Source organism: Podarcis filfolensis, assembly GCF_964270895.1.
Source record: "Podarcis filfolensis genome assembly, chromosome: 3".
NCBI lineage: Eukaryota > Metazoa > Chordata > Lepidosauria > Squamata > Lacertidae > Podarcis > Podarcis filfolensis.
In genome coordinates, this window is record NC_139606.1 from 121950897 (window position 1) to 121963651 (window position 12755).

Genomic DNA, 12755 nt, shown 5'->3' on the forward strand with positions numbered 1-12755 from the left:
TGTAAATTTAATAAATAAGTAAAATGTCTCCTTCCAGGATTGTTTCTTCCTCTGGATAAATAGGAGGCCCCATTAGCTAAAGTGCTGCTTCAGGTTAAGAACATTTTCAGGTTAAGAACGGACCTCCGGAACGAATTAAGGTCTTAACCTGAGGTACCACTGTAAATAAGTAGAATGTCTCCTCCCAGGATTCTTTCCCCCTCTGGATAAACAGCTCCTGCTGAAGTTGGAGAGGGGTAGCGAGAGCGGCAGTAGCAGACCCAGCACCCCCCTCTTGCGCCCCAGAGGCGCTTGCTCTAAAGGGGAAGGGGAGGCAGCCCCCCTTTTCCTGCTCACACCAACATGTGGACCTTCCCTTCCCCTATTTGGTGAGGCAAGGACCCCTGGAAGGTCAGGTCCCGTCAAAGGCGAGTGGGGTGCAGAGCCCATCTCGCTTCAGGCTGAGGGAGCCGGCAGTGTTGGTCTGCAGACAGCTTTAGGCGGCAGGACTGAACCGCTTCTGGTGCAACGGGACACCGTGACAACTGCCAGAGCGCACAGAAACACCACAGTGGTACCTATTTCTCTACTTGCGCTGGTGTGCTTTCGAACTGCTAGGTTGGCAGGAGCTGGGACAGAGAGAGGGGAGCTCAGTCATGGGGGTTGGAAGCACAGACCTTCCGCTGGGCAGCCCAAGTCTCAGTGGCTTATAGACCACAGAACCCCCTGCGCCCCACGACCTTCCCTTTTTTGGCGGGAAATTCCCTTATTCCAGCGCCATTTCCCTCTGCTATCGCTGATTGTTAGATATCCCATAGACTGTCCCTGGGACAGGGGAAGCTGCTGATCCCTTATTTTCAAATCTGGAAGTGGACAGCTATGGCAGGATCCTGGGCCGGGGGGGGGTCCCCTTTGGCGCGATGCACCTTCCTCAGAGCTCTTCCTGCATGGAGCCTCCAGGGCCAGAGCCAGTCTACCTTAGAGGGCAAAAGGCGCTCTCCTCCTGCTTGGGGGCGCCTGGGTGCCACTGTGGGCGCAGGATCCTGGGCCGGATGGGTCCCCTTTGGCGCGATGCAGCTGCCTCAGGGCTCTTCCTGCATGGAGCCTCCAGGGCCAGAGCCAGTCTACCTTAGAGGGCCAAAGGCGCTCTCCTCCTGCTTGGGGCACCTGAGTGCCACTGTGGGCGCAGGATCCTGGGCCGGATGGGTCCCCTTTGGCGCGATGCACCTTCCTCAGAGCTCTTCCTGCATGGAGCCTCCAGGGGCAGAGCCAGTCTACCTTAGAGGGCAAAAGGCGCTCTCCTCCTGCTTGGGGATGCCTGGGTGCCACTGTGGGCGCAGGATCCTGGGCCGGATGGGTCCCCCTTGGCGTGATGCACCTTCCTCAGAGCTCTTTCTGCATGGAGCCTCCATGGACAGAGCCAGTCTACCTTAGAGGGCAAAAGGCGCTCTCCTCCTGCTTGGGGATGCCTGGGTGCCACTGTGGGCGCAGGATCCTGGGCCGGATGGGTTCCTTTGGCATGATGCACCTTCCTCAGAGCTCTTCCTGCATGGAGCCTCCATGGACGGAGCCAGTCTACCTTAGAGGGCAAAAGGCGCTCTCCTCCTGCTTGGGGATGCCTGGGTGCCACTGTGGGCGCAGGATCCTGGGCCGGAGGGGTCCCTTTGGCGCGATGCACCTTCCTCAGAGCTCTTCCTGCATGGAGCCTCCAGGGCCAGAGCCAGTCTACCTTAGAGGGCCAAAGGCGCTCTCCTCCTGCTTGGGGGCGCCTGGGTGCCACTGTGGGCGCAGGATCCTGGGCCGGATGGGTCCCTTTGGCGCGATGCACCTTCCTCGGAGCTCTTCCTGCATGGAGCCTCCATGGACAGAGCCAGTCTACCTTAGAGGGCAAAAGGCGCTCTCCTCCTGCTTGGGGCGCCTGGGTGCCACTGTGGGCGCAGGATCCTGGGCCGGATGGGTCCCCTTTGGCGCGATGCACCTTCCTCAGAGCTCTTCCTGCATGGAGCCTCCAGGGCCAGAGCCAGTCTACCTTAGCGGGCCAAAGGCGCTCTCCTCCTGCTTGGGGGTGCCTGGGTGCCACTGTGGGCGCAGGATCCTGGGCCGGATGGGTCCCTTTGGCGCGATGCACCTTCCTCAGAGCTCTTCCTGCATGGAGCCTCCAGGGCCACAGCCAGTCTACCTTAGAGGGCAAAAGGCGCTCTCCTCCTGCTTGGGGGTGCCTGGGTGCCACTGTGGGCGCAGGATCCTGGGCCGGATGGGTCCCTTTGGCGCGATGCACCTTCATCAGAGCTCTTCCTGCATGGAGCCTCCAGGGCCAGAGCCAGTCTACCTTAGAGGGCCAAAGGCGCTCTCCTCCTGCTTGGGGCACCTGAGTGCCACTGTGGGCGCAGGATCCTGGGCCGGATGGGTCCCCTTTGGCGCGATGCACCTTCCTCAGAGCTCTTCCTGCATGGAGCCTCCAGGGGCAGAGCCAGTCTACCTTAGAGGGCAAAAGGCGCTCTCCTCCTGCATGGAGCCTCCAGGGGCAGAGCCAGTCTACCTTAGAGGGCAAAAGGCGCTCTCCTCCTGCTAGGGCGTGCCTGGGTGCCACTGTGGGCGCAGGATCCTGGGCCGGATGGGTCCCTTTGGCATGATGCAGCTGCCTCAGAGCTCTCCCTGGTTTCCAAGGAGTCCTGCATGGAGCCTCCAGGGGCAGAGCCAGTCTACCTTAGAGGGCAAAAGGCGCTCTCCTCCTGCATGGAGCCTCCAGGGGCAGAGCCAGTCTACCTTAGAGGGCAAAAGGCGCTCTCCTCCTGCTAGGGGGTGCCTGGGTGCCACTGTGGGCGCAGGATCCTGGGCCGGATGGGTCCCTTTGGCATGATGCAGCTGCCTCAGAGCTCTCCCTGGTTTCCGAGGAGTCCTGCATGCAGCCTCCATGGACAGAGCCAGTCTACCTTAGAGGGCAAAAGGCGCTCTCCTCCTGCATGGAGCCTCCAGGGCCAGAGCCAGTCTACCTTAGAGGGCAAAAGGCGCTCTCCTCCTGCTTGGGGGCGCCTGGGTGCCACTGTGGGCGCAGGATCCTGGGCCGGATGGGTCCCTTTGGCGCGATGCACCTTCCTCAGGGCTCTTCCTGCATGAAGCCTCCATGGACAGAGCCAGTCTACCTTAGAGGGCAAAAGGCGCTCTCCTCCTGCTAGGGGGTGCCTGGGTGCCACTGTGGGCGCAGGATCCTGGGCCGGATGGGTCCCTTTGGCGCGATGCACCTTCCTCAGGGCTCTTCCTGCATGGAGCCTCCAGGGCCAGAGCCAGTCTACCTTAGAGGGCAAAAGGCGCTCTCCTCCTGCTTGGGGGCGCCTGGGTGCCACTGTGGGCGCAGGATCCTGGGCCGGATGGGTCCCTTTGGCGCGATGCACATTCCTCAGGGCTCTTCCTGCATGGAGCCTCCAGGGGCAGAGCCAGTCTACCTTAGAGGGCCAAAGGCGCTCTCCTCCTGCATGCAGCCTCCCACTGCTCTCCCAGATTGTTAGACATCCCGTCGACTGTCCCCGGGACAGGGGAGGCTGCTGGTCCCTTGACAGCTCTGGCCCTGCCTGCCTTGAGCCCTGGCCCCAGAGGCCAGAAAGTGCCAGCCCTCCAGGCCCCCCCGCCCTGCCTTCTGCCCTGCCCATCCTCTTTCCCCCTCCGGCCCCCAGGCTCCCCCCAAAGGAGGTCAGCTGGGCGCGCCCGGCTAGGCAAGGGTTAAGAGCAGCTGAGCCGCCCTCCTAGAGAGGAGGGGAAACGGCGGAGGCGGGTCTTCCGGAGCCCCTCCCTGGCCCCTCTGGCCTCCTCCGGTGAGTCTCCTCTCTCCCCTCGGGTCCTCTAGGGGGGGCTCCTGCAGGGAGGGGCAGGCAGGGCTTGGCCAAGGGGGGCAGCGAGGGGGTTTCTCCAGCTGGGGGTCCCCAGATGGTCTTGGACTACAACTCCCATCATCCCTGAGCCCTGGCCTGGCTAGCGGGGGGTGATGGGAGTTGTAGTCCAGCCACACCTGGGGACCCCCAGCTGGAGAAAGGCTGGTCCAGATGCTGGACTGAGGACCCCGCGGGGCCCCCCCTTCCAGCTCCGCAATGAAACTGCAGCCCAGACCGAAATCGCTCAGATCTGCCTCCCCCAGACTGAGGAGGAAGCCTTGGGGACTCGGAGGGGACCCAAAGGACATCTAGTCCATCCCTGCAATGCAGGAATCTCAGCTCAGTTCCCCATTGCAGGCGCCATCCACCTTCTGCTCAGAAACCTCCAAGGAAGGAGAGGCCGCCATCTCTCCTGGGGGTGACAGGGCCCAAGAGCTTAGTCGGGATCTCCTTTCTCCAGGAGGGGGGCTCAGGAGGTCTTGCATCCAAGAGGAGAGGCCATGGTGGGAAGGAGGGGCAGGGTGGTCTAATGGTTGGAGTGCCGGACTGAGACAGGGTTCGGTTCGCCACTCAGCCATGAAGCTCCCTGGGGGACCTTGGGTCAGTCACCATCTCTTCGCCTCGCCTTCCTCACAGGGTGAAATAGGGAGGAGGAGAATCACGTATTCCACCTTGAGATCCTGGGAAGATGAAAGTGGTCTGTACGTGTAATAAATAAATCCCAGGGTGCGAGTGGGGTGAAAGAGGCAGCCCCCTCCACGTGCTGAGAGTAAGTGGTAGACCCTCTCTCAACAGCCCCCTCTGCTCAAGCTAAAAGGTAAAGGTACCCCTGCCCGTACGGGCCAGTCGTGTCCGACTCTGGGGTTTCGTGCCCATCTCGCTTAAGAGGCCGGGGGCCAGCGCTGTCCGAGGACACTTCCGGGTCACGTGGCCAGCGTGACAAGCTGCATCTGGCGAGCCAGCGCAGCCCACGGAAACGCCGTTTACCTTCCCGCTAGTAAGCGGTCCCTATTTATCTACTTGCACCCGGGGGTGCTTTCGAACTGCTAGGTTGGCAGGCGCTGGGACCGAGCAGCGGGAGCGCACCCCGCTGTGGGGATTCGAACCGCCGACCTGATGATCGGCAAGTCCTAGGCACTGAGGTTTTACCCACAGCGCCAAATTCCCCAAGTCCCCTGGCAAGGAGGCTGGGTTGTTAAAGCACTCTAGGAATTGCGGGACAGAGCGCTCTCCTATCCACTCACCGCATCCTGAACAAACTACGGTTCCCAGGATTCTTGGGAGGAAGCCATAACTCTTGAAAGGGCTCTGGTCCTGCTTGGCAGATGCACCACGGGTCCGGGGTCTTCTTATTGGCCTTTATAATAATAATAATAATAATTTATTAGTTATACCCACCTGGCTGGGTTTCCCCAGCCACTCTGGGCGGCTTCCAACAAAAGATTAAGAATACTTTAAAACATTAGTGATTCAAAACTTCCCTAAACAGGCCTGCCTTTAGAAACAAGGATCTTAGGAATAATAGGCCCAAATAAATAGGCTGTCTTCTTGTTTCGTTAGTGCATCACAAAATGGGCAGAGATGTCCGCAGCCGGGGCTCAGGATGCGGGCTCTTGGTTCGTGAATCGGTTTAAACCAAAGCAGGAACAAAGAGGAAGGAGGACAGAAGTGAGTGAGAGCGGTCCCTGTGACCCCCCAAGCGCCAGGTCAGGAGCGCCTCTGGCTGGGCTGGGATTCAGCCTCCTCGAGAGTCATTTTCCTCCTCTGCCATCTGAAGTCTCTGGGTGAAGGCGGGAGGAGCCTGTGATTGACAGCAGAGCCAGGCCGGAGTGGGGGTGCAGTTCCTCCGAAAGGCCACCAGGGGCCGGAGCCTCTCTCTCTCTCTCTGATTGGCTGCCCAGCCAGTCAAAGGGGGCGGAGCCAGCACTTTGGGCGGGAAAATAAAAGGAGCCGTTTCTGAGGGAGTTTTTAGTCAGGGACAGAGAAGAGCAAATTATTGATCATTATTATGATTATTTTATCATTTATACCCCTCCCATCCGGCTGGGCTCCCCCAGCCACTCTGGGCAGCTTCCAGCACATATAAAGCCATAGTAAAACGTCGACCCTGAAAAGCGAAGCTTCCCCAAAGAGGGCCTTAAAGTGAGACAGGGCTCCTTTGGAAAGGGGGCAGAAAGAGGGATCCGGAGAGGCCTGGACTGAGGGAGGAGAAGTGGCTCTGGATGGAGCCTCTCTGAGGAGAATCTGGTCTCTGGACAGAGGAAGAGCCGCTGGAGCCTCTGGGGAAGGCAGGCAGACAGGCAGACGGATGGACAGACGGGCGGCACATGGGGGGCTGAGTCTGGGGCCGGAGAGGAGAAGCCGTGGGAAGACCCTCTGAACCAGAGCTGTCCACTTTCAGATTGGAAAAGAAGGGATCCGCAGCCTCCCCTGTCCCGGGGACAGTCGACGGGATATCTAACAATCCGGGATCGCAGCGGGAAGCGGCGCTGGAATCAGGGAATTTCCTGCAAAAAAAGGAAAGCTTGACAGCTATGCTCTGACCGGGGTCTCCTTCCCGTCTGGAGGGGAGAAGGGGACCCCGAGGTCGGCGAGCTTCTTTGGAAAGACCTCCGCAGTGGCATTGCTCAGAGAACCGGGTCAAGGACGAAACAATATTGTGGAACAATAATGAACATTCAAATTTAAAGAGACCATTCAACATGTACTACTCTGTTTAGGCCTGTGACAGCTTTCTGTTTAGTTTAATAATAACTTAACTTCTGCCTGAAAGAATGCCTCTCCTGACCCAACTTTCTCTCACCAACTTTTTGTGTTAAAAAAAAAAGCTTTTCTGGTTTGACCAACTCCTGCTTCAGACTGCAAATCACTAGGTTTTCCCTCACACAAGACCCGCACCCCCGACAGCCTGTGGCAAACGGTAGAAATTTGGTGGGGCAACGATAATGAGTGAGTCTGTGACATAACAGTTGGTGCTTAGCGGTGGGCTCTGCTCCAGAGGCTCTTCAGAGATTGGGGTCCAAGTGAACCCCTCATGTCAGCACCTTGAACGGAGCCCCATTGTTGTGGGGACTCAGTGAGGTGGGATAGAAATGCCATTAATAAAGAAAGGCAGCCCCGCCAATAATCTGGGTGCTGCCAGATGGGTCTGGCATGACTTCATTTCGAGAAACCCCTGCTGGGTCTTAGTAATCACAGCATCCTTTTCTCAGTCCTCACAGACTGACGGTTTAATTATCTGTTCTAGGACCTTCCCTGGTTGCCTGGTATCAATCTCAAGCTCACCGGTCGGTAGTTTTTCCTGTTTTTGAAGATGGGGACAACATTTGCCCCCCTCCAGTCTGCAGGAACCTCTCCTGTTCTCCAAGAATCCTCAGAGCTCTAGATGAAGGCTCTGAGCTTACATCCCCAAGCTCCTTCAGTACCTTGGATGAAAGTTCAGTCAGGGATATAGTGCAGTCCAGCCCTGGCTCCTAGCAAGACTCAGCCACGCTTGCTCAGGAAACATTTCTCTTCTCCTGACCAAGTATCAGTCTGATAACAGACCAATATGTTTGCTTTGTAGGCTTTGCTGGCACCTCTAAATCGGACCATCAGAACTTGGCAGAATGCAAAAGGATTCCTTCCGATCTCTTGGAGGCTTCATGAGAGCCCAGATGGATGAGCAAGACTCAGCTGGCCCTGAAGCGGGAGGAGGCCCTGCCCTCCAAACTGGGAGCAGTGGGAGATTATGGGAAAACTCAGAGCAGAAGATCCCAGGTGAGGAGGACACCCTCTGCTCAGAGGTGCAGAGCCAGCAGTTGACACAGTCCGGCTCTCAGGAGACCAAAGGACCCCGAGAGGCTTGCGGCCGACTCCACCACCTCAACTGTCGGTGGCTGAAGCCAGAAAGTCATACGAAAGCTCAGGTGCTGGACCTGGTGATCTTGGAGCAGTTCCTGGCTGTCCTTCCGCTGGAGATGGAGAGCTGGGTGAGGGAATGTGGAGCGGAGACCAGTTCCCAGGCTGTAGCCCTGGCTGAAGGTTTCCTCCTGAGTCAGGCAGAGGAGAGAAAGCAAGCAGAGCAGCAGGTGAGAGAGACTTTCCTCTGGAAACTCCCAAGGGGCTCCAGGCAAGACAGGGAGCCTTCCAAGATGCTCTCCTAACGGCTCGCCCTCTTTGGAGAAGCAAGGGATGAGATCTGCTCCCCTAAAGTGTTTGCTCCAATCTTTCCTTTTCTAATCCTTCTCCCCATTCTCTGTTTTAAATCCTTGTTACTCTTTTAGGAAAAGGGTCTCTTTGCGGAAATGGGCCTGGATTCCTGTGAGGCAGAAAAGACTCCGTTGGACGCCAGAGGGAGGCCACTGGGTAAGGAGGAACTCGTCTTTCTTCTTATTCTATGGATCTTGAAACTAATCTTTGGGTTCTGTTCACATTTGGGCGGGAGGCACTTGGGGCCAAAAGCCCAAAGGAGGGCAGATGTATTTTGAAGAACAAAAATTTGAAATGGGTACAATGTCAAAATGCACTCAACAAGCAAGACCTTTTCCATGGCACATCTATGGCACTTATCTCCAAGTGCCGAACCTCTAGTTATAGGTAGGTAGCCGTGTTGGTCTGCCGTAGATGAAACAAAATAAAAAAATCCCTTCCAGTATCACCTTAGAGACCAACTAAGTTTGTTATTGGTATGAGCTTTCATGTGCATGCACACTTCTTCAGTTACACTGAAACAGACTTCTGAAAGAGACTTCTGTTTCAGTGTATCTGAAGAAGTGAGAGACGCAGGAGCTGATGGCTTGCCATTGACTTTTGTCTCTCGCAGGTGAGAGATGGATGCCCCCCAGACCTCCTCATCCATCTTTTCATGAGAACGGAGGAGAAGCAGCAGCTGTGGAAACAGATCTGGTATGGGGAAAGAGCTTTGTGGGGAAAGAGTCAGAGGAGTGGGGCAGCCAGGGAGCCTCTGGGCCGGAAAGAATTTCTCCTCCTCTTGGCTTCTGTCAAAGCCTCTGTCCTGAACAAAGATGGACAATGCCATTCGAGAAACTCTATGTACTGACAGGAATGAACAGCCATCTCTCCTTAACTGGGCTTCGGAATGTCACTATTTTTATGATTTATCATTAGCTGCAGTTATATTTCTATAGTGATCGTTAGATGCCAAAATCTAATCAGGCTTTTAAGCAGTTGAGAAGCCATAGCAAACAGTGGCCAGGATTCACCTCAGCAGCCCCATCAGCTGTACAAGGGGATTCCCCTCCTACCTTTTTTATAAAATAATATTTATTACTTTTAAACCTTACAAAAAGGAGAAAAGAAAAGAAAAGAAAAAAGCAAAAGCAAAAGAAAGAAAAAACAATACAATTCAATATATAAACAATACTCGACACAACATTAACACAAAGATGGACAATGCCATTCAAGAAGGTTTATGTGCTGACAGGAATGAACAGCCATCTCTCCTTAGCTGGGCTTCGGAATGTCACTATTTTTATGATTTATCAGTAGCTGCAGCTATATTTCTATATTGATCTAATCAGGCTTCTAAGCAGTTGAGAAGCTTCCAAGAAGTTGAGAAGCCATAACAAACAGTGGCTGGGATTCACCTCAGCAGCCCCATCAGCTGTAGAAGGGGAATCCCCCTCCTCCCCCTCTCTGTGCCCCCATGAGCCCCTTGAAGTTGGCTGTAGGGCAGAGGGAGGGCCCCATCGCCCCCCAAGCATCGCACAGCAGGAGTAGAGAAGGGAGCATTCTGTCTGGCAGACAGGAATACTTCCACAGACAGAATAATTTGAAGAACATCATGCGGAGTTCCACCCATTCACACAAAGATTAATACCCATCATTAAAATGCACAGTAAAATAAATCAACTGAAATGCTAAAATAAGCATCCAGACCTAAAACGTGCAGCAAAATAATCCCATTAAAACAACACAACAATGAATGGGCAGAAAACAACTGAGCAATGTGTAGTAGATAATCTTTATGCTGTCTCAGAAGAGGACCTTTTTCCTTTTCCTTCAGGGTCCTCTGTGCTTTGAAGATGTCGCTGTGTATTTCACCGAGGAGGAGTGGGCGTTGCTGGATCCTGACCAGAGAGCTCTGCATAAGGAAGTCATGGAGGAGAATCGTAGGATTGTGGATTCTCTCAGTAAGGATTCCTGCTGGACTTTAATATATGTTTTGAAATACACCCACCCACCCCTGTGAGAATCCTGCAATATTTTGATGGCGCTTGACAGCATCTGGGATTCTCCTTCCCCACAGCTCACCTTGAATCTACTGTTTTGTCTGCAAATATTCTTGCCCCACATATGCCTTTTTAAACCATGACCAGGCTGGTCTGAGCTGCCCAGACCTTCTTGAATGTAACCTTCCATGTGTTGGCAGAAGTAGCAGCTTCTGTGAGGTTTTCTGCTTTTGCTTCTGTCACTTTCTGGTTGACCAAAGAGACAACTGGCCTTGCAGATGGAGGAGATTCCATGATTAGGCCAAACAAGATCTTTTCCGGAAGATGCCAGGCTGTTTGAATCTCAGGTTCCCATCAATCTGTGTGTCATTATCAGTCAACAAAGGCAGTGAACCCTGTAGTAAGACCTCAGATCTAACTTCCTTACGTTCTTCATCTATCACAAACTTTCATTAGCAGTCTTCCATAATTTGGGGCTCCATTTCTTACTGAGGCTCTAATCAGTTTCTCTCTTTGATGCAGGTGCTGATGGATTGGAAATTATGAACAAGGGGAACCGTGACAACATTCACACAGTGGGGAAGTTGTATAAATATTTGGAGTGTGGAGAGAGTTATAGTCTGAGCTCCCATTCTACTTCCCATAAAATATATCCTATTGGGAAAAATCGTTATCGGTACTTGGAAGATGGGAAGACGGTTCGTCAGAAGACATTTCTCACTTTCCCTAAAAGAACTCACAGCAGGGAGAAACCCCATCAGTGTTTGGAATGTGGGAAGAGCTTCAGTCGGAAGGACCATCTCATATCCCATCAAAGTATTCATACAGGGGAGAAACCATATCAGTGCTTAGAATGTGGGAAGAGCTTCAGTCGGAAAGACTGTCTCATATCCCATCAAAGTATTCATACAGGGGAGAAACCATATCAGTGCTTGGAATGTGGAAAGAATTTTAGTCGGAAGGGTACCCTTACTTCACATGAAAGAATTCACAGAGGAGAGAAACCATATAAATGCTTTGAATGTGGAAGGGGCTTCGTTAGGGGCTGCCAGCTCACTTCCCATCAAACAATTCACACTGGGGAGATACCCCATCAGTGCTTAGAATGTGGGAAGAGCTTCACTAGCAAGAATGGTTTCACTTCCCATCAAAGAATTCATACAGGGGAGAAACCGTATCAGTGCTTGGAATGTGGAAAGAGCTTCAGTCACAGGCCGGGTCTCACTTCCCATCAAAGAATTCATACAGGGGAGAAACCGTATCAGTGCTTGGAATGTGGAAAGAGCTTCAGGCAGAAAGCTAAGCTCACAGATCATCAAATAATTCATACAGGGGAGAAACTATATCAGTGCTTGGAATGTGGAAAGAGCTTCAGTAGGAAGAGAAGTCTGACTTGCCATCAAAGAAGGCATACAAGGTATGAACCCTATAAATGCTTGGAGTGTGGAAAGAGCTTTAGTCGCAAGGATAGACTTACTTCCCATCAAAGAATTCATATAGAGGAGAAGCCATATAAATGCTTTGAATGTGGAAGGGGCTTCATTAAGGGCTGCCAGCTCACTTCCCATCAAAGAATTCATACAGGGGGGAAACCCTATAAGTGCTTGGAATGTGGAAAGGGCTTCAGGCGGAAAGCTAAGCTCACAGATCATCAAAGAATTCATACAGGGGAGAAACCATATCAGTGCTTGGAATGTGGAAAGAGCTTCAGTCAAAAGCATAATCTCACAGCCCATCAAAGAAGTCATACAGGGGAGAAACCCCATCAGTGCTTAGAATGTGGGAAAAGCTTTAATCGCAAAAATAGTCTCACTTCCCATCAAAGAATTCATACAGGGGAGAAACCATATCAGTGCTTGGAATGTGGGAAGAACTTTAGTCGCAAGGATAGACTCACTTCCCATCAAAGAATTCATATAGAGGAGAAACCATATCAGTGCTTAGAATGTGGGAAGAGCTTCAGTCGGAAGGACCATCTCATACCCCATCAAAGAATTCATACAGGGGAGAAACCATATCAGTGCTTGGAATGTGGGAAGAATTTTAGTCGGAAGGATACCCTTACTTCACATGAAAGAATTCACCGAGTGGAGAAACCATATCAGTGCTTAGAATGAGGGAAGAGCTTTAGTCGACAGAATAGTCTCACTTCCCATCAAAGAATTCGTACAGGGGAGAAACCATATCAATGCTTGGAATGTGGGAAAAGCTTTAATCACAAAAATAGTCTCACTTCCCATCAAAGAATTCATATAGAGGAGAAACCATATCAGTGCTTGGAATGTGGGAAGAGCTTCAGTCGGAAGGACCGTCTCATACCCCATCAAAGAATTCATACAGGGGAGAAACCATATCAATGCTTGGAATGTGGAAAGAGCTTCAGTCAGAAGGATACCCTTACTTCCCATCAAACAATTCACCGTGAGGAGAGACCATATCAGTGCTTGGAATGTGGAAAGAGCTTCAAATGGAAGAAAAGTCTCACTTACCATCAAGGAACTCACAGCAGGGAGAATCATGGTATTTGAAGATGGGTCTCCTATGTCCTCTCAATCTCCTCTTTTCTGGGCTAAGCCTACCCAGCTCCTTCTCTCGTTCCTTAAAAGGCTTGGTTTCCAAATGCTTGATTATATTGGTCACCCTTCTCTGCACAGATTCCAACTTCTCAATATCCTCCTTTGATTGTGACATCCAGAATTGAGCACAGGACTCCAGGTGTGGTCTGACCAAGGCAGAC

At 52.9% G+C, this 12755-nt stretch overlaps 2 protein-coding genes across 2 annotated transcripts in view; both read left to right on the top strand.

Annotated features, from left to right (window-relative positions):
* Positions 1-8954, top strand: part of LOC310759217 (zinc finger and SCAN domain-containing protein 31-like) — a gene marked incomplete at its 3' end in the record, with an annotated part of 29933 nt that extends 20979 nt beyond the window's left edge. The window contains exons 2-4 of the mRNA XM_083606154.1: positions 7411-7915; positions 8111-8192; positions 8650-8954. Coding sequence (XP_083462280.1) covers positions 7454-7915; positions 8111-8192; positions 8650-8954 — 849 coding nt within the window. The 5' untranslated portion in view covers positions 7411-7453. The remainder of the gene's footprint in view (positions 1-7410; positions 7916-8110; positions 8193-8649) is intronic.
* Positions 8955-9540: 586 nt separating this feature from the next.
* On the top strand, positions 9541-12202 carry LOC310758572 (uncharacterized protein). Its single transcript, XM_083605219.1, has 2 exons — positions 9541-9979; positions 10541-12202. Exons 1-2 carry the CDS (start codon positions 9814-9816, stop codon positions 12133-12135), a joined length of 1761 nt encoding a protein of 586 aa, XP_083461345.1. The 5' UTR covers positions 9541-9813; the 3' UTR covers positions 12136-12202.
* Positions 12203-12755: the final 553 nt, after the last annotated feature.